Source organism: Macaca nemestrina, chromosome 3 (genome assembly GCF_043159975.1).
Source record: "Macaca nemestrina isolate mMacNem1 chromosome 3, mMacNem.hap1, whole genome shotgun sequence".
Taxonomy (NCBI): Eukaryota; Metazoa; Chordata; class Mammalia; order Primates; family Cercopithecidae; genus Macaca; species Macaca nemestrina.
The window spans coordinates 149,038,666-149,063,905 of NC_092127.1; the positions used below are offsets into that span (position 1 = coordinate 149,038,666).

The window sequence follows — 25,240 nt, forward strand, 5'->3', positions numbered from 1 at the left end:
CGGAGACATTGATCTACCTTGATTCACGGGCAATGGTAAAAACAAATCGGTCTGCCAATGGGAACTTGGAAGGAACAAAATTGGAAGATAGGTGACAAGGAGATCTTGGGGAAAGGAATGTGGTTGAATTTCTTAAAACGGGGACAGAATAGGAAGATATAACCAGAGACTGACAAGATGACCCATGTTGTGGAGGGAGTTAGCTTTTTCTTAGTCTCACTGGTGCTTGTTCAATGGCCCCCGAATATCTTACCATGTGTCCCATAACTCCAAAGCAGCTGACTTGATAGAACAGAAGAACGGCCTTTTAAAGGCTCAATTACTATCACATCTGGAAGACAACATCTTGCAAAGTTCAGGTAGGGTCCTGTAGGATGCAATAAATGTCTTAAACCATCATATGCTTTTGCTTTTCCATAGCCAGGATACATTATATGCTTTTGTTTTTCCATAGCCAGGATACATGAGTCTGGAAACAAAGCGGTGGAGATTGGAGCAGCCTCTCTCACCATTTCATCTAGCAGCCCACCAGAGTATTGTTGTTTACTTTCCCTGTGACTTGGGTTTTTGTAGGTTTGGAGATTCCATTGCCAAGAGAAGAATCCTTTTATTAAGGAATATTGAAAATTGAACTGCCCTCTGGCCGCTATGGGATTCCTTGTACTACTGAATTTATAGGCCCTGAAGGGGGTCAGTGTAGCTGGGGTGATTATCCTGATTAACAGAGGAAAATTGGGTTGGTACTTCACAATTATGGCAAAGAGAACTTTGTTTAAAAATTAGGGAATGCATTCGCTTCATTTCCTAGTGTTCTTAATAGTCCTGGTCAATGGAAAACTGTAGCAACCCCACAAAGACCAGACTAAACAAAAACCCAAATCCTACAGGAATGAATATTTGGACACCTCCTCCAGCCAAGGTGTTGGCAGTGGCAAAGGGGAAATGGAATGGATAATGGAAGAGGGCATATATGATTTCCACTTTCAGATGGGCCGAGTGCAGTGACTCATGCCTGTAATCCCAGCACTTTGGGAGGCCAAGGTGGGCAGATCACTTGAGGTCAGGAGTCCAAGACCAGTCTGGCCAACATGGTGAAATCTCGTCTCTACCAAAAACTATAAAAAATTAGCTGCGTGTGGTGGCACATGTCTGTAATCCCAGCTAGTTGGGAGGCTGAGTCAGGAGAATCACTTGAACCTGGGAGGTAGAGGAGGTTGCAGTGAGCCAAGATAGCACCACTGCACTCCAGCCTGGCCTACAGTGAGACTCTGTTTAAAAAAGAAGGAAAGAAAAAATGGATGCTGAGGGGTGTACTGTGCTGGATGTTTCTTGTCTGCCCCTCTCCCTGCTGGTCCACTCTCTGCCTTTCACCAGCCTGCTCTTCGCTCCTGTGTGATTTACATACAACCATCTGGCTTCCTTCTGGGTTAGGCCAATGGAGAGCCCAGCAAGGAGGGAGGGAGGAGAGTGGAGTAAGGATATTAATTCTCCTGATTTTATTGCTATGAAGTCTCCTTGGGCCATCTGTGTCCTTGGATGGATGATACGTGCTCTTTTCCAGGTGGCCTGGGCCACAGACACCCTCGCCTTCTAGGTTCTGGTAACCTTCCCTTCCCTCCTCACTTGATTAGGTGTGGTGATGGCTCAGCTCTGGATTCCTGCACTATCCTTGTAGTTTTACTATGCTCTACCTACATCTCTATACTTCCTTTTATAAATAAATCCTTCTCAACATATCCCAGTTTGTGTGCCTTCTTTTTTTTTTATATTTATTTATTTATTTATTATTATTATTATAGTTTAAGTTCTAGGGTACATGTGCATAACGTGCAGGTTTGTTACATATGTATACCTGTGCCATGTTGGTGTGCTGCACCCATCAACTCGTCAGCACCCATCAACTCGTCATTTATATCAGGTATAACTCCCAATGCAATCCCTCCCCCCTCCCCCCTCCCCATGATAGGCCCCGGTGTGTGATGTTCCCCTTCCCGAGTTCAAGTGATCTCATTGTTCAGTTCCCACCTATGAGTGAGAACATGCAGTGTTTGGTTTTCTGTTCTTGTGATAGTTTGCTAAGAATGATGGTTTCCAGCTGCATCCATGTCCCTACAAAGGACACAAACTCATCCTTTCTGTGACTGCATAGTATTCCATGGTGTATATGTGCCACATTTTCTTTTTTTTTTTTAAATTTATTTATTATTATTATACTTTAAGTTGTAGGGTACATGTGCATAACGTGCAGGTTTGTTACATATGTATACTTGTGCCATGTTGGTGTGCTGCACCCATCAACTCGTCATTTACATCAGGTATAACTCCCAATGCAATCCCTCCCCCCTCCCCCCTCCCCATGATAGACCCCGGTGTGTGATGTTCCCCTTCCTGAGTCCAAGTGATCTCATTGTTCAGTTCCCACCTATGAGTGAGAACATGCGGTGTTTGGTTTTCTGTTCTTGTGATAGTTTGCTAAGAATGATGGTTTCCAGCTGCATCCATGTCCCTACAAAGGACACAAACTCATCCTTTTTGTGGCTGCATAGTATTCCATGGTGTATATGTGCCACATTTTCTTAATCCAATCTGTCACTGATGGACATTTGGGTTGATTCCAAGTCTTTGCTATTGTGAATAGTGCTGCAATAAACATACGTGTGCATGTGTCTTTATAGCAGCATAATTTATAATCCTTTGGGTATATACCCAGTAATGGGATGGCTGGGTCATATGGTACATCTAGTTCTAGATGCTTGAGGAATCGCCATACTGTTTTCCATAATGGTTGAACAAGTTTACGATCCCACCAACAGTGTAAAAGTGTTGCTATTTCTCCACATCCTCTCCAGCTCCTGTTGTTTCCTGACTTTTTAATGATTGCCATTCTAACTGGTGTGAGACGGTATCTCATTGTGGTTTTGATTTGCATTTCTCTGATGGCCAGTGATGATGAGCATTTTTTCATGTGTCTGTTGGCTGTATGAATGTCTTCTTTTGAGAAATGTCTGCTCATATCCTTTGCCCACTTTTTGATGGGGTTGTTTGTTTTTTTCTTGTAAATTTGTTTGAGTTCTCTGTAGGTTCTGGATATTAGCCCTTTGTCAGATGAGTAGATTGCAAAAATTTTCTTCCATTCTGTAGGTTGCCTGTTCACTCTGATGGTAGTTTCTTTTGCTGTGCAGAAGCTCTTTAGTTTAATGAGATCCCATTTGTCAATTTTGGCTTTTGTTGCCATTGCTTTTGGTGTTTTAGACATGAAGTCTTTGCCCATGCCTATGTCCTGAATGGTACTACCTAGGTTTTCCTCTAGGGTTTTTATGGTATTAGGTCTAACATTTAAGTCTCTAATCCATCTTGAATTAATTTTCGTATAAGGAGTAAGGAAAGGATCCAGTTTCAGCTTTCTACTTATGGCTACCCAATTTTCCCAGCACCATTTATTAAATAGGGAATCCTTTCCCCATTTCTTGTTTTTCTCAGGTTTGTCAAAGATCAGATGGCTGTAGATGTGTGGTATTATTTCTGAGGACTCCGTTCTGTTCCATTGGTTTATATCTCTGTTTTGGTACCAGTACCATGCTGTTTTGGTTACTGTAGCCTTGTAGTATAGTTTGAAGTCAGGTAGCATGATGCCTCCAGCTTTGTTCTTTTGACTTAGGATTGTCTTGGAGATGCGGGCTCTTTTTTGGTTCCATATGAACTTTAAAGCAGTTTTTTCCAATTCTGTGAAGAAAGTCATTGGTAGCTTGATGGGGGTGGCATTGAATCTATAAATAACCTTGGGCAGTATGGCCATTTTCACGATATTGATTCTTCCTATCCATGAGCATGGTATGTTCTTCCATTTGTTTCTGTCCTCTTTGATTTCACTGAGCAGTGGTTTGTAGTTCTCCTTGAAGAGGTCCTTTACATCCCTTGTAAGTTGGATCCTAGGTATTTTATTCTCTTTGAAGCAATTGTGAATGGAAGTTCATTCATGATTTGGCTCTCTGTTGGTCTGTTACTGGTGTATAAGAATGCTTGTGATTTTTGCACATTAATTTTGTATCCTGAGACTTTGCTGAAGTTGCTTATCAGCTTAAGGAGATTTTGGGCTGAGACAATGGGGTTTTCTAAATATACAATCATGTCATCTGCAAAGAGGGACAATTTGACTTCTTCTTTTCCTAACTGAATACCCTTGATTTCTTTCTCTTGCCTGATTGCCCTAGCCAGAACTTCCAACACTATGTTGAATAGGAGTGGTGAGAGAGGGCATCCCTGTCTTGTGCCAGTTTTCAAAGGGAATTTTTCCAGTTTTTGCCCATTCAGTATGATATTGGCTGTGGGTTTGTCATAAATAGCTCTTATTATTTTGAGATATGTTCCATCAATACCGAATTTATTGAGCGTTTTTAGCATGAAGGGCTGTTGAATTTTGTCAAAAGCCTTTTCTGCATCTATTGAGATAATCATGTGATTCTTGTCTTTGGTTCTGTTTATGTGCCTTCTGATTCTTGTTGGGATCCTGACTGATAATACTTCCCTTTATGTTCCAGGGACTTTAAAAGATGTTATCTAATTGGTTCTTCACCACGATCCTATTACAATCTGTCTTCTTGATTACCCTCTTACCATATACCTGGTATTGGTCTAGGTGTTTTACATGAATCAATTTAATTAGTCCTCACCATTGGCTTACATGTTAGCCATCCTATTATTCCCGTTTTACAGATGAGGAAACTGAAACACAGAACATTTACTAGTTTACTCAAAGTCACAAAGGTAGACATTTATCTCTGCCTTCTAGGACTTTTCAAAGGGAGTACATACTATTTACCTCAGTTTTACAGTTAGGAAAACTAAGACTTAGATAAGTAAAGAGACTTATCCAAGATGTAGTCAGCCAGGTGACTAGGGCTAAACCCTGGGTCTGTCTCCCCTCAAAGTGAATGCTCACCTCTAAGGTACTCTGCTGCCTCCAGAATATTTTCAGATGTCAATATGAGTATGAACTGATGAGGAAATGTAGGTTCTATGAAAATAAAATATCCTTTTGAAATTCAAAATTTATTTATGGTCTTTTTTATTATTATTGTTATTATTTTAAGACAGAGTCTCACTCTGTCACCCGGGCTGGAGTGCAGTGGTGCAATCTCAGCTCACTGCAGCCTCCGTCTTCCAGGCTCAAGGGATCCTCCCACCTTGGCCTTCTGACTACTGGGGACTACAGGCATGCACCACCATGCCTGGCTAATTTTTTAAAAAAGCTTTTTGGGGTAGACATGGGGTTCCACCATGTTGCCCAGGCTGATCTCAAACTTCTTGGGCTCAAGTGATCTGCCTGCTTCAGCCGCCCAAGGTGCTGGGGCATGAGCCACCACCCTTGGCTTATTTATGGACTTTAAAAATGAAAATCATCTCACTTAAATCAAATAATGATGAAGCTTGACAACGAAAGTCTAGGCATAACCTAGACTTATTAGGTAGTTCTTTCTTCAAATATTCAGTTTATCTTTAAACTTATTCCAGAGTAAGAGCCTATGTTTTATGGAATACTATGCAGCCATAAAAACAAATGAGTTCATGTCCTTTGCAGGGACAGGGATGAAGCTGGAAGCCATCATTCTCAGCAAACTAACACAGGAACAGAAAGCCCAACACTGCATGTTCTCACTCATAAGTTGGAGTTGAACAATGAGAACGTATGGACAACAGGGAGGGGAACATCACACACTGGGGCCTGTTGAGGGGTGGGAGGCAAGGGGAGGGAGAGCATCAGGACAAATACCTAATGCATGCGGGGCTGAAAACCTAGATGATGGATTGATAGGTGCAGCAAACCACCACGGTACATATATACCTATGTAACAAACCTGCTTGTTCTGCACATGTATCCCAGAACTTAAAGTAAAATAAAAAATAATAAAAAAAGAAATACCAATACATAGATTCATCCCCAGACAGTCTAATTTTTTTTGGTGTGGGGTATGCAGGGTATGACCTGTGCACCAGAATATTTTAAAAGCTCCTCAGATAATTCTAACATGCTGCTAAGGTTTAGAACAATTTTTAATTGCAAGAAATAAATAAAAGAATCATCCCACTGAAATACCATCCCACTGAAATGTTGATGGAATTTTTAAAAAGAGCCTATGTGTTAAGCATTTTAATTTAAAAATATATGACAGACCCAATTCAAAATCTCTGCTAACAGATTTCCTAGGAAAGCATCACTTTTGGAATCCTATTCTCTTGTACATTTGTTAGTGAACATTAGCCCTGACAAAGGTAAAAGAGAATACACTGGTCATTTATCACTCACAGACTGAGGAAATGCAAAAACCAGGCCAGGGGAGAAGAGCCTGAGAAGGGAAACCACACTGGCCAAGGTGCCAGAAACTTATTTTTTGCTTTAGTGACAGTTATTTGTCTTCCACTAGTGAAGGAAGGCACGATCGAGACTTTCATATGCTTTATAGTAATTCGTATCACCCATCCCTTAGAGACTCCCTCAATATCATGTACTCGTGGCTTTCTAACAGCTGAGAAATGACCTGCTTTTCAGATAACACCATCCAGTCGGTTTTCTGTTGCTGCTGTTGCTGTTCAGTGCAGAAGCGGTAAGTCTACTCCAGGGGCAATTTCTTGAAAATTAATTAATTCAGTTTCTTTAATACCTATGGAGTCACCATGTCTCTTTGCACCTGCTGTTCTCTCTACCTGGGAACCTTCTCCCATTTTCTCCCTGTTGAATTCAGGTCGAGGTCAAATGTCAGGTCATCTGGGATCCTTTCCTGGTCCTTCGGACTTAGTTGTTCATCCCATTTTGTTCCCACCGTGTGCGGCATGGTTCTCCACTTAATTTTTATTTCATGTATGTTGTTTATAGGTCTGTGCTCCAATATGTAGTTTTTCCCTTTAATGGCAAGAATCCTATCTTAGTTATGTATCTCCCCAAAACTATCGGTGTATCTTATACTTTAGTGGCAGTAAATGACTCTGTAAGATTTAAATCCAATTAGCATGTTAACAGAAAAAGGCTAACATTTAACAGGAGCGTCCTGTATATCAGATACTATGCTAAAAGATTTATGTTTATTAATTCATACAGTTCTCAAAACCACCTACTTTTTTTTTTTTTTACAATTCCCATTTTACCGATGAGGAAATTGAGGATTAGATAGGTTACACTGCTTACCCAAGGCCACACTATGAAATGGTGGAGCTGGGATTCAAACTCATGTTCTAATCACTATACCGTGTCTATTTACAACAAAAAGACACCATCAAAAGAGGTAATGCATATAAAATGACAAGCACTGAGCCAGATACAGAGTAAGTTTTTATTACCATGATTATAATTTTATGCCCCAAAGATGCACCAGACTCTACTGGGAATGTGACATGTTTTTTCAATTTTATTTTATAACAACTCTATGCTCTTAGCACCTCTAGTTACTGGATAAGGAAACTTAAGTTCTTAAAACTAGTAATTTGCCCAGGGAGATGGAGTTAGGAAGTCTTCTAAATGAAAATGGAGTTGGAAACAGACCTGGATGTTTCTACTATTTCTGTGAAAATCTAGTGGATGTATAGATACCTTTTGTACAAATAATTATTTGTAACATGATTGCTTTTCAATGTCAGACAAGTGAGAACACAGATAAGCCTGAGCCCAGATGAAGAGCTTCCAGAAAAACACACCCAGCATCGCAGGCCATGGCTCAGTCAATTGTCAAATAAGAAGCAAGTGAGTATCATTTTGACAGGCAAGAGGGGAATGGAAAAGGTTGTCTTTTGAGAGTCTTCATTCACGAGGTGCTGTTTGTTACCCAAAATCTAGTATCATGCTTGGCATAAAATAAGTGCTCAATAATTTGTGAAGGAATGTTCTAGAAGAAAGTAAAAGGAAAAAGAAAAGACCAGTTAAAATAGGCTACTTATATTTACAGGCAGAACTTGAAAATGGGCAATGAGTGGGAAAAAACATATTCTGGCTCCTGTCATTTTGAGGCTGAGATTAATTTTCACTTCAGTGAGAAACAGCATTCTTAGGAAGTATGGTAAACCCAAGCACGAGCTGCCGCCACACACAAAGAAAAAGGCCTTTTTTCTTCTTTTAAGGAGAAAAAAATCCTTAAAACAAGGTAAAACTATTGAAGAAGAGTACATCATCTTTTGAGAATTTTGATATTAAAAAGTCCAGTGAAATGCTGGCAAGAGAGCTTGTTATCTCAAAAGTGTACAAAATGATGAGGGTATTGCTGGATCCAAAAGGAGTTTTATGATTAGTCCTTTTCTACATTTATGCCATCCTGGCTTCTGCCTTGGTGTAGCTAGATAAGAAAAGTGAGGCAGAAGGCAAATATGCTTTATCCCTATATTTTTTAGTACAAATTATTAAAATGATTGTAAAACAACTCATTTCTTGGTTTTCACAGTCCAACACGGGCTGTGTGCAGCCGTCAAAACGAAAGCCACTGCCTCCCCTCCCACCCTCTGAGGTTGCTGAAGAGAAGATCCAAGTCAAGGCACTTTATGATTTTCTGCCCAGAGAACCCTGTAATTTAGCCTTAAGGAGAGCAGAAGAATACCTGATACTGGAGAAATATAATCCTCATTGGTGGAAGGCAAGAGACCGTTTGGGGTAAGACACTTACATGACTTAGTCCGTATCCAATTCCTCCAACACAAAGAAGACTATTTAGTGACTCAGGCTTATAACTCTTTCCTCTGCATGAAATGGAATCTGTCCCCTCTCCCCCAAGATATGTGAGAGAATGAGAGAACAGTGATTTCAGGCAGTTTTCAGGCAGAGTCTCAGAATCAGGTACACCTGGCTTCACATCCTGATGCTGCCGCTTACTATTGTGTGTCCCCAGGCAAGTCACTTACCCTCTCTGAATTTTTGTTTCTTTATTTGTACAATGGAAATAGTAATTCTGACAATGTAGGTTCTTATTCTAATTTGTGCTTTCATTTGGGAATTTGTCGGTTTTTTCCTGTTAAGCTCTAAGGTAAGAACAGAAATAGTATTTTATTCACTTTTATGTTTCTACAATGACAAGTTTTGAAAGCAAACATTGCAGTCGCTGCTGAATTAGATTAGAAAGAGAAAAGATCCTGGGATGCAGATAGGTTTCATTGTGTCAGTTGCAACAGATGGTTAATGCCTGACTGGAGTCCTGAATTGAGAAGAATTCTGAGGAATATCTGGACTTCCTGAGAGAGAAGGCTGGCATTGATTTCTGATATTTGTCAAGATTTGGATATTTTAAGTATCCAAGTATTATAAGCATGTAAATTACATACCTCTCCAACTACATTTTCTCAGTGATGTGGCTCTCTTAACAGTTCTCAACATGTGATGGAGACTTTTCAGTGGAAAAAGAGGCATTAGTAGGTTCAGGACTGTGTAATTAGTCACATCTGCGGGTATGCTATTGGCATGCCTCAGACTTAAAAATTGAATTTTTTATTTCACAGTAAGTGAATAGAGTTTTTAAAAAATATAATATGCAAATATTAGTATCAAAATTGTACTTTGCCACTACCTGCAAACCCAAGTGTCTCCCCAAAAGTAAATACCGTTATCCATTTTCAGATGATTTTCAATGCACTTACATACACGTATCAAAATATATGGTATTGTTTGTAGAATTCATTACCTAAGTCTTACCATACTTTATGCATGATTCTGCAGCTTACTCTTATTTCTCAATAATATGTCTTGGAGATCTTTTTGTAATTTCAAATGTTGGTTAAGGTATAGGAAAAGTGAAGCCTCTACCATGCTGATAGGTGTGTTAATTGGTATATCCTCCTTTGAGGACAATTTGTTGCATATCCTGAAAGATGCACATATCCCGTGACTTAGCGATTCCCCTCCTTGCTATCTATCTTTGAGAAATATTCTTACTTCTGTACAAGAAGGCATGTTCAAGGATTTCTTTACAGCATTGCTTCTACCAGGGAAATGGCTAAACTAGAATACCTATACTATGGAATACTCCTCAGCAATTGAAAAGAATGAAGCCAATGTCTTTGTAATCGCTGTGTTTTTAACACAGTCACTATGATATCAGATGATCATTTAAATGCCCCCTTTTCTCTCTGAAAAGATTGTGGGGTCATAAAACCTCTTAAACTACTCACGTTACAAGTCGGGATCTTAATATATTTCTTGTACAGAGATTTTTGTTGAGTTCGAAATTTAAAAAACTTTTTTTTCTCCTTTTAACAATTTAATCAGTAAAATGAATTTGATTTCCCCCTACATCCTTGAGGTTTTTAAAGGATTATTGCCATGATAATGCCACAAACATGCCAAGCATTTTGACTTTTGCTTTTTCTTTTGTTGTAGGAATGAAGGCTTAATCCCAAGCAACTATGTGACTGAAAACAAAATAACTAATTTAGAAATATATGAGTAAGTCTTCTCCAAAATATAACCTATGATTAACCTATGAACATCAGGGACATTTTGGCAGCTTGTAAGTATAGATACTGTTTTGGGTCTGTAAAAGGAAAAGAAAGTAACACATTTGACAGCATTAATAATAAAGAGACGTTTGATCCTTATCATGGTTGATTCAGAAACTTCTTTTTCTTAAACTTATTTTTGTTCTGTTTGTATAGCCACTTTTTCTGTTTTAACAGTGACAGTCTGAAACCAAACATTCATCTGGTACCTGTTTTACTGTATATTTTAACTGGAAAATTTACTTTAAAAAATGACATTAAATTTTCAATGAGTGGTAAATTGGACTTAACCATATAGATAAATGACTATATTTTGGCTCATGTTTTTATGTGTTTTAGAAATAGCTGAAGATAAGAACTAGGCTAATGCTGTAGTTTGGAAGAACCATTTGGCATGTTCACTAGAGTTCCGCCTGAAATCTATTTTTGTTACAATTACAGATTTGGAAGATGGAGGAAATCTTAGCAATCACTTTTTTAGCCCCTCATTTTGCAGATGAGAAGATTGATAGATTACAGGTAGAGAGCGGTAGAACTGAGACTAGTCATATGTTTTTTATAAATTTAGATTTTCAGTTTGAGCATCTCCCCCACCTCCATCTGGTTTGGGCACTTATCTTAAAATTAGCATATGCTTCCACCAGGTGGCAGTAGGTAATATATGCATTGAGGCATTAAGACAAGTGCTTCTCTGAGAACCAGGCAGCAAATACAATTGAATGAGAGAAACTTCTTGGTTGGTCTTGCTACTAATAAAGCCCACCTAGAGGCCTAACTCAGTACATCTCTCCTAAAACAAATTTGAATTCGAAAGCTTTGGTGAATAATGTAGACTTTATTGGAGGAGAAAAGGAGATGACTTCAGGACAGATGACTCATCTACATTACTCTATGAGATTTCTCCAGTAGCTATTTCTGTTCTCTCTCCAGTCACTCTCCTCAGCTCCATCACAGGGTCTCTTCTCTCTTTTCCCACCTTCACTGGGCCTCATGGCTCCATTGGAGCCATTTAGCCCTTCCCGAGATTCTAATCTCCAGTAAATCAAAGTCCTCAGGTGACTGAACCCACCTTCCTTAGAAAACAGTTCCAAAGTGCTCACTTCGGCAGAACATATACTAACACTGGAATGATACAGAGGAGATTAGCATGGCAATTTTTAAAAATTGGAAAAAAAAGAGGCCAGGCATGGTAGCTCACACCTGTAACCCTAGCACTTTGGGAGACTGAGGTGGGAGAATTGCTGGAGCTCAGGAGTTCAAGACTGTCCTGGGCAACATAGTGAGACCCTATCTCTATTAAAAAAAAAAAAAAAGAAGAAGAAGAGAAAAGAAAAGAAAAAAAAAAAAACAGTTCCACAGCTATCTACTCAAGAGCGTGTCCTCATGAGTTCTCACTGCTATCCCGAGCTTAAGCTGACCAACAAAAACAGGCCTCTTGCAAGGCCGGGTCAGAGGAGATTTTGTGTGTATTTACAGATATATGAAAATCTCTTGCTCAGAAAAATTAGAAAAATGAGACTTTTTTCATATAATTTGGATTTTACAGGCGATTAAAGGAGACATTTGTGAAGGTAGCTAACACAGTGCCTGGTAGTTAGTGAATGGATACTCACTACCTAGGAATGTTACTTTCCACCCTTTTGTTATTCATTCATTTGCTCATTGATTACCCTGTTTAGACAAGGCCTAGACTCTGGCTATAACAACCTGTTCATACTGTGGATGTTGGAGCATCTGAATTACACTACTCTGGGGTTACAACTGCTACCTCATTTCCTTGGGCCTTGATTTATATATGAGTTTTTTTAAAAAAATCATCCTTTTTAAAACGACTCCAATTATGAGAAAACTAATTTTTCATTTTATTGCCATTTTTAAAAACAGCTTTATTAAGATGCAGATAAAGTCGTTATCATTATTGATCGCTGAAATTTATTGATCACTTACTATGTCCCAAGCACTGTTCTAATGACTGTACAAAAGTTACTGCCCTAGGTTTAAGTACTAGAGCATGTGTATATAGATGGGAGCAACCTGGGTCCAAATCCTGGCATCGGCATTGACTAGTGCTTTGGTTCAGGGCAGAGTTACCTAATGTCTCTAAACCTCTGAATGATCTGAAAAGCAGAGACAATAATACCTATTCTATCTATTACATAATAAATATTCAATACATTCTAGTGATTATTATTATTTCATGAACTATGAAACTAACAGGAAAAACATTTAGAGTTTGGTCCACCTGGCCTATTATTTACAGGCATTCAACACTCCTTTGTTACTTCAGTCCTCAAAACCTTATTTGTTCCATCTGTATTTATTGTATACTTATGATGTACCAGATATAACAACATGAAATATGCAGAGTTATGGAACTTACAGTTTCTTGGGAAAAAAATAGACATTAAACAACCCTAAGTCCACAAATAAATGTACAATTTTATTTATTTATTTATTTTTGAGACAGAGTCTCGCTCTGTCACCCAGGCTGGAGTGCAGTGGTGTGATCTTGGCTCACTCAAGCTCGCCTCCTGGGTTCATGCCATTCTCCTGCCTCAGCCTCCTAAGTAGCTGGGACTACAGGCGCCTGCCATCACACCTGGCTAATTTTTTTTTTTTTTTTTTTTTTTTTTTTTAGTAGAGACGGGGTTTCACCGTGTTAGCCAGGATGGTCTCAATCTCCTAACCTCGTGATTCGCCCACCTCGACCTCCCAGAGTGCTGGGATTACAGGCGTGAGCCACCGTGCCCGGCCCATAAACATACAATTTTAAATCGTAGTGTTATGACACACTGGAGCCTGGGGCTGGGGGTGGGGTGAGGGCGGCAAGGGGAGGGAGAACATCAGGAAGGATAGGTAATGGATGCTGGGCTTAATACCTAGGTGATGAGTTGATCTGTGCAGCAAACCACTATGGCACACATTTACCTATGTAACAAAACTGAATATCCTGCACATGTACCCCGGAACTTAAAATAAAAGTTGAAAAAAAAAAACTGTAGTGTTTTGAAGGAACAGTATTGGGCACTGTGGAAGAAAACACGGCAGGGGATGTAATTTAGATGGAGGATGTTGGGTTGTGTCTGAGGAAGTGACTTGAGGTCTAAAGGTGGTAGCAGGTAGTGTGTGTTGAGGGAGGGTGGGTATAGTGGAAGGAATGCTGCGTCAATGTGGAGTTCTGATATTTCAGGGGAACCTTTGTGCATAGAAAGATTTATGGCTACTTTGGCTTTAAATGAAATATCCAAATTTTCAACATTACAACATAAAGACCTAGTTTTCAGAAAGTCCTCAAATTTGACTTATAAAATTTGGTATACTATATATAAATCTAAAAAAGTAAGAACAATCAGCTTAATTCAGACTCAACATACTAGATATCCTTAAACAATCAGTCCGATTTATAAGCTCAGTTAATTAAATTTTTGGAAACTTTTAATTTGCATTAATAAACTGAATAAATTCAGTTTTCTTTCAAAGTACTTCACATGCCTGACAGGGCAAATTTACAATTGTAAAAAGCCCTATGCAAGTCTTTAAATGATCCTGGAAATCTAATAAACTAAACTTACAAATGTGGGAAATCAAGTTCCTTTAACTGTGTAAATATCGTTTTAAAAACGAGTCAAATTATCTTCAACTTCAAATAACCAGTTTAAAATTAATTATGCCCTTTAAATCAGAGGCAAAAATCTAATACACCAGGTTCTCTTAAAATAATAGATATTTTAAATACCAAACATGTTGATTATTCCTGAACTTTACAGAAGTATGAGTTTCATTTATCTCATTATCTCTACACGGAATCCTTAATCTTCTCACAGAAAGTCACTTACTAAGGGAAGCAGATTCACCTTCTCAGATCTAATGGGGCTTCTAGATCAAAAATTCAAGAACACAATACTGTTTACTTATTGATCAGAAATCTAAGATTGGGACATGGTACCAGAGGTATTCACATAACATACAGAATGTTTCTACTCACCCGTAGCTGGACGTGCCGGATTAAAACAAAATGTAAATAGGATTCCTGTCCCTAACTCCTTCATGCACATCATTTGGTCTTACTTGTAATCAGTGTTGTCTAGGTATAAGAGTTACAGTTTTACTTATATATATTTTTTTGTTTTAAAAACCCCTTCTAACTTTTATAATCTGATTTAAATAGATGAAATTCTGAAATACTGTGCTCTTGCATCCTCTAAGTTCCATTCATTCAGTCTCTTTCCTGCCTGATAGAATTCGGAATTATTTTAAAGGATCTTGAATTTGTCACATACTTCTATCTGGCAATATTAGATTAAGTTTAAAATCTTCTTAAAAATCTTATTTTTGAGTGCTTGCTTCGGCAGCACATATACTAAAAATGGGAACAATACAGAGAAGATTAGCATGTTCCCTGTGCAAGGATGACATGCAAATTTGTGAAGCATTAAATTTTTTTTAAAGTCTCGTTTTGAAATGAAAGCCTTTCAGTTTTCCTTTCTCTCTCTTTTGTTCTACCATTTTTTCTTTCTCCTTCCTGTACAACATTTGCTTATTGACTAGGTATTATATCAAACTGTATCTTTAGCTTACCATATTAGTTAATTATGTTTACTGTGTGTACTTCTGATATTCTAAAGTCATTTAATGACATGTTTCATGCAGAGAAAACAGCATGATTGAGGGCAGAAAAGGGGTTGGTGAATCTGGGGAAGGAAAGAATTCCAATGAGACTGAAGCTCAGTGAGTGACAGGAGCCTCAGGAGAGAGATGGGGCGGGAGAGGGTGTCAGAGGCAAGTTCATGTATTGGTTGTTACATGTATTCTGTTTTTTGATTTTTTAAAAATTTTATTTTAGATCTAGGGGGTACACATGCAAGTTTTTTTCTTTTTTTTTTTTTTTCTAACAACAGTGTATTGTGTAATGGTGGGTATTGGGTTTCTGGTGTACTCATCACCCAAATAGTGAACATTTTATACAATAAGTCATTTTTCAACTCATCCCGCTTCGATCTTCCCTGCTTTGGGAGTCCCCAGTGTCCATTATTTCCATCTCTATGGCTATGTGTTCCCCCTGTTATCTCCCACTTAAAAGTGAGAACATCTACTAACTACTGACTATATATAATGTAATGCACTTAGGAGTGTCAGAAAAGTAAGAATGGGCTTTAATTTTTGGAAGGTGTAACAAAGCACCTATAAAAACATGTAAGTAGGAAGTTTCTGAGAGGAAAGACAGACATGAGTATTTTTTTAGTTTGCCAAAACTCTGTGTTTGTTCAAGATGATGAGGTCTTTACCACATACCTTTCATGGAAATCTATAAGAAGTTAAATCATTCATAATGTATACTAAGTATATATTAGAAGTTGAATTGAGATATGATAGAATAAACTAGATATTGGCTTGAAAATAAAATTATATTAAACTTAATTAACCCATAATGATATATTATTGTTTATCTGAATTAAAAAAAAAAAAACTCAACTTTCTAAGATCAGATCTGAAGTAAGTTCTTAAAAATGAAGGAAATGGAGCCCTGTTTTTTTCTTAAAAAAAGTGAATATAAAATTTAAAAATCATTTTTATTGCTTTTACAGGTGGTACCATAGAAACATTACCAGAAATCAGGCAGAACGTCTGTTGAGACAAGAGGTAATTCAATATATTTGTGGACATTTTCAATATTTCTGAGAAGTACTTATAAAGACTTTAACCAACTAAAAAAGTATATTATTTCTTGTCTTTTCTAGTTCTAAAATATCATTATATCCCAACTGTATATTTTATGTGAAGCTGTAAATCAGATGTATTTGTATTAGATCATATTTTCCAACAACTTTCATTATAATTTCAGAAATATGTTTCTCCTGAAAGGATTTCAGCTCTAACATATGGAGACTACTGCACTCACTCCAAGGTGCATTCTGCCAAGCCAATGGAGTCTCTCTCTCTCTCTCTCTCTCTCTCTCTCTCTCTAAACACACACACACACACACACACACACACACACACTTTTTATTTATTTATTTATTTATTTATTTATTTATTTATTTATTTATTTTGAGACATGGTCTCACTGTGTCACCCAGGTTGAGGTGTAGTGGCTCAGTAACAGCTGACTGAAGTCTTGACCTCCTGGGCTTCAAGCTGTCCTCCCACCTCAGTCTTCCGAGTAGCTGGAACTACAGGCGTGCCACCATGCCTGGCTAGTTTCTTTGTATTTTTTATAGAGATGGGGTTTTGCCATGCTGCCCAACTGGTCTTGAACTACTGAGCTCAAATGATCAGCCTGGCTTGGCCTCCCAAAGTGCTGAGATTACAGGTGTGAACCACCACGCCCAGTCTGGAGTCCTGTATTTGAGTTGCTCATTATAACCTTTGCATCAAAGGCAGTAAAGTATAAACTTGATCCTCAGGAACTTAGGTTAGACTCATTAAAAACACAAACAAAGAAAAATACCTGCTGCTGCAGTGTCTTTGTTCTTTGGAAACAAAGGAAAGAGTAGAATAGCCAAAATATCAAACTCATATCAAAACTACTCATTTAGGTCAAACCAAAACAAAGCTACCTATAGTTTAAATTTCCAACTGTCAGTAAACGTTAACTGTGGGTAAAAGTAGAGTCAAAACTAGAAACTAGGTAAGAGTATGTGTGTCATTTTGCTCTGCTGTTGGATATTGAGGAAATCTAGAAGTGCGAATGAGAAAGAATCAGTTCTGTAACTCAAAACTCAATGCCAGTAATGGCTCAGGGTACAATGAAGACCCACTTCATAGCAGGGGCTATAGGCAGAGAATGAGGGACACAGGCCCATCTCAGGTGACCACGGATGGAGGTTGGACAGGCCTTGCTTGCTTGGAGGAAACTGAGTGTGGCAGAAAATATGCTATCTTCTTGGTATGGTCACAGCAAATGGCCTTTTGTAAGATGACATTAATAGGTCCAACATGGAGAAATAAAATGTTATGACAAGTGGGCAGAATGAGAGAAGGAAAGTCCCAGAGGAGGTCTGCAGTTAGCACACTGGTCACAGGTAATATGGCCCAAATCACTGGGCTGTGGAGATTCAGTATAAGAGCTTCTGCATCTGAAAAGAAACCAGACAAGGCAAGGGTCTCATCTCTTTTCAGAGACTTGAATAGGGAATTATACGCACAGGCCCACAACCCAGACATGGCAAATATTAAAATTTGGCCATGACATTTTAAAAATAAATAAAACATTACAGATACAGTTGAAGCCCACCCCCTTCATCTTCTTGGTCCTCTCTCATTCCTTAGAGGCAATCACAGTAGAAGGGTATGTTCCTGTTTTCTCCATGTGTTTAAATTTTGGTCATATATGCATGCACATAAACAACCTATAATGTTATTTTATGTATTCTACCATTTGATAGAAAGGAGATCATATGTATGTGGATTTTTTAGTTAAACATTATGTTTTCAAAGTTTATCGATATGGGTATGTATACTATAGATCAAATACATTCCTTTAACTGTATATTAGCGTATTTCATGATATGACTATATAAAATTGTATTCAATGTGGATAAACATTCAAAATGTTTTTGATTTGTTACTGTTACAAACAGTGCTGCAATGAATTTTCTTATAAATGTCATTTTGTACACAGGGCGAGATGGAATTATGTGGTCACAGGGTATGTGCAGATTTAACATTATTAGATATTTTCAAAACATGATTCAAAATGGTTATACTAATTTATGCTTTTGTGGTGAATGAGATAAACTGGTTCCCAACATTCTTGCCAGCAGGTGGCAAGTAGTTTCACAGTTTTTTTTCAATTCATTGGGTGAAAAATTGTATACCTTTTCATTTTCTTGATTACCAGTGCAATTGAGTTACTTTTGAAGTGTCTGTAGGCCAGTTGAGCTTACTCTTCTGTGACATGCCTGTCAACATTTTTTGTCCACTTTTCTATAGTGCTTGCCTTTTGAACTTGTAAGTCTATATTTAAAAAATACAGCCGGGGGCGATGGCTAAAGCCTGTAATCCCAGCACTTTAGGAGGCCACGGCAGGTGGATCATTTGAGGTCAGGAGTTCGAGACCAGCCTGGCCAACATGCCGAAACCCCATTTCTACTGAAAATACAAAAATTAGCCAGGCATGGTGGTGGGCACCTCTAATCCCAGCTACTCAGAAGGCTGAGGCAGGAGAATCGCTTGAACCTGGGAGGTGGAGATTGCAGTGAGCCAAGATCACGCCACTGCACTCCAGCCTGGGTGACAGAGTGAGACTCCATCTCAAAAAAAAAAAAATAAAAATAAAAAATAAATAAATAAATAAATAAATAAATAAATAATATTTTGAATACCAATCTTTTTTGTCAGCTATTTGTTGTAAATATATTCTTCTGGTTTCTGGCTTTTAGGAAAACTTTATGCTGTTTTCTTGCATAGAATTTAAAAAGGTTAATGTGGTCACATTTCTCAAATTTTCCTTTATTATCTATGCTTCTTTTCTTCTTAGTATAAGAAACTTTTCTTCCTCTTGAAGTAATTAATGGATTTCTATCCTCTTTTAAATGTATTAAGGATTTGCTTTCCACATCTGGGTCTTTCTCAGAAATGAGTGTGTATGTGTCTATAAAGCATGGGATATTTAAAGTATACATATTTTTTTCTATCTCAAAAATGTTTTTCTAATTTATGTATTTTCTTATTTATTTATTTATTTATTTATTTATTTATTTATTTATTTATTTATTTTTGAGAGGGAGTCTCACTCGTTGCCCAGGCTGGAGTGCAGTGGCGCGATCTCGGCTCACTGCAAGCTCCGCCTCCCGGGTTCACGCCATTCTCCCGCCTCAGCCTCCCGAGTAGCTGGGACCGCAGGCCCCCACCACCACGCCTGGCTAATTTTTTGTATATTTATACAGACGGGGTTTCACTGTGTTAACCAGGATGGTCTTCATCTCTTGACCTCATGATCCTCCCGCCTCGGCCTCCCAAAGTGCTGGGATTACAAGCGTGAGCCACTACATCCGGTCTTCTAATTTTTATTTTAAAAATACATCTGGCCCTCCTACTTGTCACAAGGCATTTAAAATACATATTCTGGTTTGGGTTTCCTTATATTCTATTCAGCATTTATCCTGTTATGTTCAAAAGGGAGCCTGGCTTATAATTTTCTGTTCTCTTTGATTTTAGTATAAAGGTTACATTAACATCATAAAATGAGTTAAGGAGTGGGGCTTTGGCTGTCTTTCCTATCTCGGGAATAGTTTATATTGGTTGGTTAGCTACTATAACTGTCCTGTAACATAGTCCAGATATGCTGCTTTTAAAAGCAGGTAGATACGTGATTACTGATTGAATTTCCTTTTCTTTTTGAAATGTTTGATAACATATTTACCTAGAGAATTGCCTATTTTAAATTTATTTTCAAATTTACTGCACAAACAATTCATGGCAATATCCTATAATTTTTATTTATTTCATATTTCAATAGTCAGTATGTTCACGTGGTTCAAAATCGAAAGATTTTGGAAAGTTTTCTTCCATCTTGTCTGCAAGCCACCAATTTCCCTCCCCACAGAAAAACTACTATTAGTTTATTTTGTGTCCTTTCCAAGATATTTAACACATACACAAGGAAGTTCAAATATATTTTCTTGTGTTGCTACTTTTACACAAATGATAGCATACTATATACATTTACATATATATTATTTTTTCACATAAGGATATATATTTAGAATCTTTCCACATCAGTACACAAAACGTGTCCTCCTTCATTTTATACCTGCATAGTATTCCTTAGTTTGAGTGTATCACAATTTTTAAAACCAATTCTTCAGTATGAAAATTAAATAGTATACATCCTTTTGCTGTTGAAACAATGCTACCATCCATAACCTATACACATATCTTTTTCCATTTATATGGGTTTGTAGGATAAACCCTCAAAGGTGCAAATTCTGGGTCAAATGAAATACACATTTCTAATTTTAACAGGTATTGAAATGTCCTCAGTAGGATTTGTATCAATTTATATGTCTACCAGAAAACAGCGAGTCTGTTTTCCCACAGCCTTTTCAGCCGGCACTTTTGTAGAAAACATCTGGATCTTTGCTCTCTGACACCTGATCTCAGTGTGGATTTAATTTGCATTTCTCATATTCCGGGAATGCTAAGCATTTTTATATGCTACATTTTATATGTCTGTATTTCCTTTTCTGTGAACTCTTTGTTCATATCCTTTGCATTGTTTTCTATTGGGTTTTTGACGTTTTTCTCAGAATTTGTAGGACCTATGTAGCTATATTAAGGAAATTAGCCCTTTGTGACATGTGGCGTTATTTCCTGCAGTTTTTCTATTGTCTTACGGTCTTTTGGCCTGAAGAGTATTTGAATTTTATATGTATTGCCTTTCCCATCCCCAGGTTGTTAAAAAATATTCTCATGTTTCTTGATCGCTTTAGTGGTTTTATTTTATGCATTTGTATCTTTGATCCATTTGTAATTTTTCCTGATGTAAGGAGTAAGATATGGATCCGACTTTATTTTCTTCTGGATGGTTACCAAACATCCACCTTTGTGCACTGATTTGAGATGCCACTGTCATCATAAACAAAATCCCTATTTCGGACTATATCTGGGCTTTCTACTTGGTTTTATTGATCAGTCCTCACAGAGGACTACTACACTGTTTTAAGTACTGAGGCTGTCTCTAGTGTGGCTAGCCTCCCTCATTATTCTTTTTCAGAAATATTCTGGATATATTAATATATATTTGTGTCCATATAAACTTCAGAATCACCTTGTGGTTGCATTAAATGTACAGATTAAATTGGGAAAAAATTTTCAGGCATTACAAATCAATGAGGTTTGGGGACCCTTTTGTTCTAGAAGCCATATATTGATATTCATATAGAAAAAAATTAAAATTAGATTCATACCTCTTGGAAAAATAACCATAGGTATATTAAACACCTAAAGAGAAAAGTAAACATTTTTGTATTCTTCAGGAGCATTTTAGAGTTTTCTTCATCCCACTTTTGTATATTTATTTTTAAGTTTATCTTAAAGAATTTCATCTTTTGTGTTGGTGTCATAAATGAGTATATCTTGTTTTTACTTATGAAGCTTTTTATTTCTGTGAATTAATTTTGTAACTGATAATTTTGGTAAATTCTCATGTTTTATGTAGTAGGTTTTCACTTGATTCTCTTGGGTTTTCAGTATACAATCAGCAGCCAACAGTGATGATTTCAACTCCTCTTTTATAATTTTAATATAGTACTTTTAATGTTTGCCTCTCACTTAGTTGAATTGACTAGTGTCACCAGAACAGTATGAAATGCCAGTGATGATAGTAGTGGGCATTATTTCTTTTTTCCCATTTTTCTTTTTTTGTTTGTTTGTTTTTTGACCATCTTGCTCTGTTGCCCAAACTGGAAGGCAGTGGCACAATCTCGGCTCACTGCAGCCTCTGCCTCCCGGGTTCAAGCAATTCTCGTGCCTCAGTCACCCAAGAAGCTGGGATTATGGTCATGTGGCACCATTTTGTACTTTCAGTAGAGGCGGGGTTTTGCTGTGTTGGCCAGGTTGGTCTTGAACTCCTGGCCTCAAGTGATCTGCCTGCCTCAGTCTCCCAAAGTGCTGGGATTACAGGCATGAGCCACTGCGCCCAGCCCTTTTTGAGATTTTATTTGGAATGATTTCCACGTATAGCACAAGGCTGGATTTGAGACTAAGTGCTATTGTGTTAAGGAAGTACACACACATTCCTATTTTATTGAGGATTTTTAAAAATTGATACTAGAAGTTGAAATTTGTCAAACGGCTCTTCAACATCTCTAGGGATGTTCATGTGGTTTTTCTCCTTAGGTCTGCTGTATAGGTTGGTTCAAAAGCAACTGCGGTTTTTGCCATTACTTTTAGTTACTTTTAATGGAAAAAAACCACAATTACTTTTGCACAAACCTAATAATATGATAAATTATATTAATAAAATCCCAAATATTGAATTATTCTTACACTCGTCATGCAATTCTTCTTGGTCATGGTATATCATTCTTTTGTGCCACTGGATTTGTTTCTTAACATTTTATTTAGAAGTTTTACATTGATAAGACTGGTCAGTAGTTTTCTCTTTTGTGCACAGTTCTGGCTGTGCTGTTGATTATTGATATTAAGCTCATTTTATACATACAAACGGAAAAGTTTTTCTTCTTTTCATGTCATGTGCTCTGGCATAGTTTCATTTCTATACCATTTTTTTTTTTTGTTTAAGGTTCGGTACATTGTAATGTGTGACTATAGTACTGCTTAAATGTGGTAGCTTTTGGTTGGGCTCAGTGGCTCACGCTTATAATCCCAGCACTTTGGAGGCTGAGGCAAGAGAATCGCTTGAACCGGGGAGGCAGAGGTTGCAGTGAGCCGAGATATGCTACTGCACTCCAGCCTGGTGACAGAGTGAGACTCTGTCTCAAAAAAAAAAAAAAAAAAAAAAAAAAAAAGTGATAGCTTTTTAAAAACCCTATCAATTTTTCTACTCAACAGGTCCATTAAGATTCCTAGGCCGGGCGCGGTGGCTCAAGCCTGTAATCCCAGCACTTTGGGAGGCCGAGACGGGCGAATCACGAGGTCAGGAGATCGAGACCATCCTGGCTAACACGGTGAAACCCCGTCTCTACTAAAAAATACAAAAAACTACCTGGGCGTGGTGGCGGGCGCCTGTAGTCCCAGCTACTTGGGAGGCTGAGGCAGGAGAATGGCGTAAACCCGGGAGGCGGAGCTTGCAGTGAGCTGAGATCCGGCCACTGCACTCCAGCCTGGGCGACAGAGCCAGACTCCGTCTCAAAAAAAAAAAAAAAAAAGATAAAAAAGATTCCTAACTCTTCTGCATTCAATTTTGATAAATTTTATGTCTTGCTAGTTTATTATCCATTTCATTCGAGTTTCCAAATTTATTGTATAGAATCAAGTAAATTCCTTAATTTTTACTGGATTCTTGATAATTTTCTCCTTGTGACTTATTATTTTTGGTGGGTTTTCACCATTATTTAGTGATTAGGTTAATTAGCAGTTTGTCTATTATTTTTTCCTAAGCAATCAGATTTTGAATTTACTAGTCATATTATATTCTTACTTTAATAATTTATTATTTTCTATTTTGTCTTTATTAATTTATTTCTTCTACTTGACTTGGGCTTATTTTATAGTTTTTAATCCTAATTTCTTGAGTTGAATACGCTTATTTTTATTGCTATTGTTTATTGATATAAGTAATAAGACTATAAATTTATTTTTCTGAGTACTGCTTGAACTGCATAGCAGAGGTTCTAATATGTGATGTTTCCTTATTACTTTCTAGATATTTTTTACTTTTATTTGAATTTCCTTGAGCTATGTGAAAGAGAATTTAAAAGCACAGGCATGGTGGCTCACGCCTGTAATCCCAGCATTTTGGGAGGCTGAGGCGGGTGGATCACTTGAGGTCAGGATTTCGAGACCAGCTTGGCCAACACGGTGAAACGTCGTCTCTACTAAAAATACAAAAATTAGCCAGGCGTGGTGGCATGTGCCTGTAATTCCAGCTACTGGGGAGGCTGAGGCAGGAGAAGAGGAGAATGGCTTGAACCTGGGAGGCGGAGGTTGCAGTGAGCCGAGATCATGCCATTGCACTCTAACCTGGGTGATGAAGTGAGACTCCATCTCAAAAAGAAAGAAAGAAAGAAAGAGAGAAAGAGAGAAGGAAAAGAAGGAAAGGAAGGAAGAAAATTTAAAAATCTACAGGTGATAGGAGCTTTTTTACTTTTGAGTTTGTTATTAATTTCTGGTTTTATTCCTTTGTAGTCAGGAAATCTTGCTTGTACCCTTTCTACTTTGTTTCTATGAAGCAATCACTACATATGCAACTTTATATACATATTATATATACTTGTTTGTGTGTATTATATACATATACACAATACATTCAACTTTACTTTTTCATCTTTGTCTTTTACATTGTGTCCTCTGTGGTATGTAACAGAACCCTTGTACACCATAGGAATATAGTAAAAGCTAGATTTTATTATTTCGAATGGCTGCAAGAGATTCTTTGGTTAAAGCATTTTGGCCAGGGAATAAGGCTTGGTCAAAATGTTTTAATTGGTGAATTTCTGGAATGAGAAGGAGAAGATTCTACTTAAGGTAATACATTTACCTTGAGGGTCAGACCATGCTATTTGAGTTCTGCAATTCTCAAGCACAAAGTAAATAACACCAGCACTTTATAAGTGTAAGCTTCTATGGGTTTGACAAGATTCTGAGATGTATTTTCCCTATTCATAAGCATAAGCACACTCAGTAAAGCTAAATCATTTTACAATATCAAACAAATGAATCAAAACAATCCAACATTCAAGATTCTTTGAAAGCAATTTACAGCTTTATTGGCATCTCCCAAAAAGTGTTAATAGGAATCTAATTTATAATATAACTTCAGGTTTATGATCATGTTCTCCCCTTTACCATTTATTTTCATCTCTCCCATACCCCTATTACAACTAATATGGTTCCTTTTGCTTTTCTTTTCAGACTCCCCCAAATCTGTTCTTTCTCTCTCCTTCCCATGAACTCTGGTGTCCTTCCCCACTCCCTGCTGCCCCAGCTGTGTTCCTCCCTGCCACCCTGTTGCTCTTCTTCCAAAGTGCAAAGTACAATCCGGTCAGTCTGTCCCAGTGTTCTTCCTATTCTACAGTGATTTTTAATCTATTATCCTGATCAATATAACAAAAATAAATAATAGGGTACAAGGTTGTCAAATAGAGAATTT

General features: G+C 37.6%; 1 protein-coding gene and 1 non-coding gene across 5 annotated transcripts in view; both read left to right on the plus strand.

Moving 5' to 3' along the window:
* The window catches only part of LOC105487664 (TXK tyrosine kinase), a 71,977-nt gene that overhangs the window by 16,376 nt on the left and 30,361 nt on the right, over window positions 1–25,240 (plus strand). For all 4 annotated transcript variants that reach the window (XR_011621306.1, XM_071093623.1, XM_011751174.3 and 1 more), the window contains 5 exons: window positions 6,548–6,602; window positions 7,630–7,732; window positions 8,424–8,629; window positions 10,346–10,411; window positions 16,050–16,104. Coding sequence is in view for 3 of the 4 variants with exons in the window: in XM_071093623.1 (XP_070949724.1) it covers window positions 6,548–6,602; window positions 7,630–7,732; window positions 8,424–8,629; window positions 10,346–10,411; window positions 16,050–16,104 (485 nt within the window). In the remaining variant the exon portion in view is untranslated. The remainder of the gene's footprint in view (window positions 1–6,547; window positions 6,603–7,629; window positions 7,733–8,423; window positions 8,630–10,345; window positions 10,412–16,049; window positions 16,105–25,240) is intronic.
* Window positions 14,801–14,908, plus strand: LOC112427763 (U6 spliceosomal RNA). The gene has a single exon (XR_003019491.1). It is a non-coding gene; the product is annotated as a U6 spliceosomal RNA (small nuclear RNA).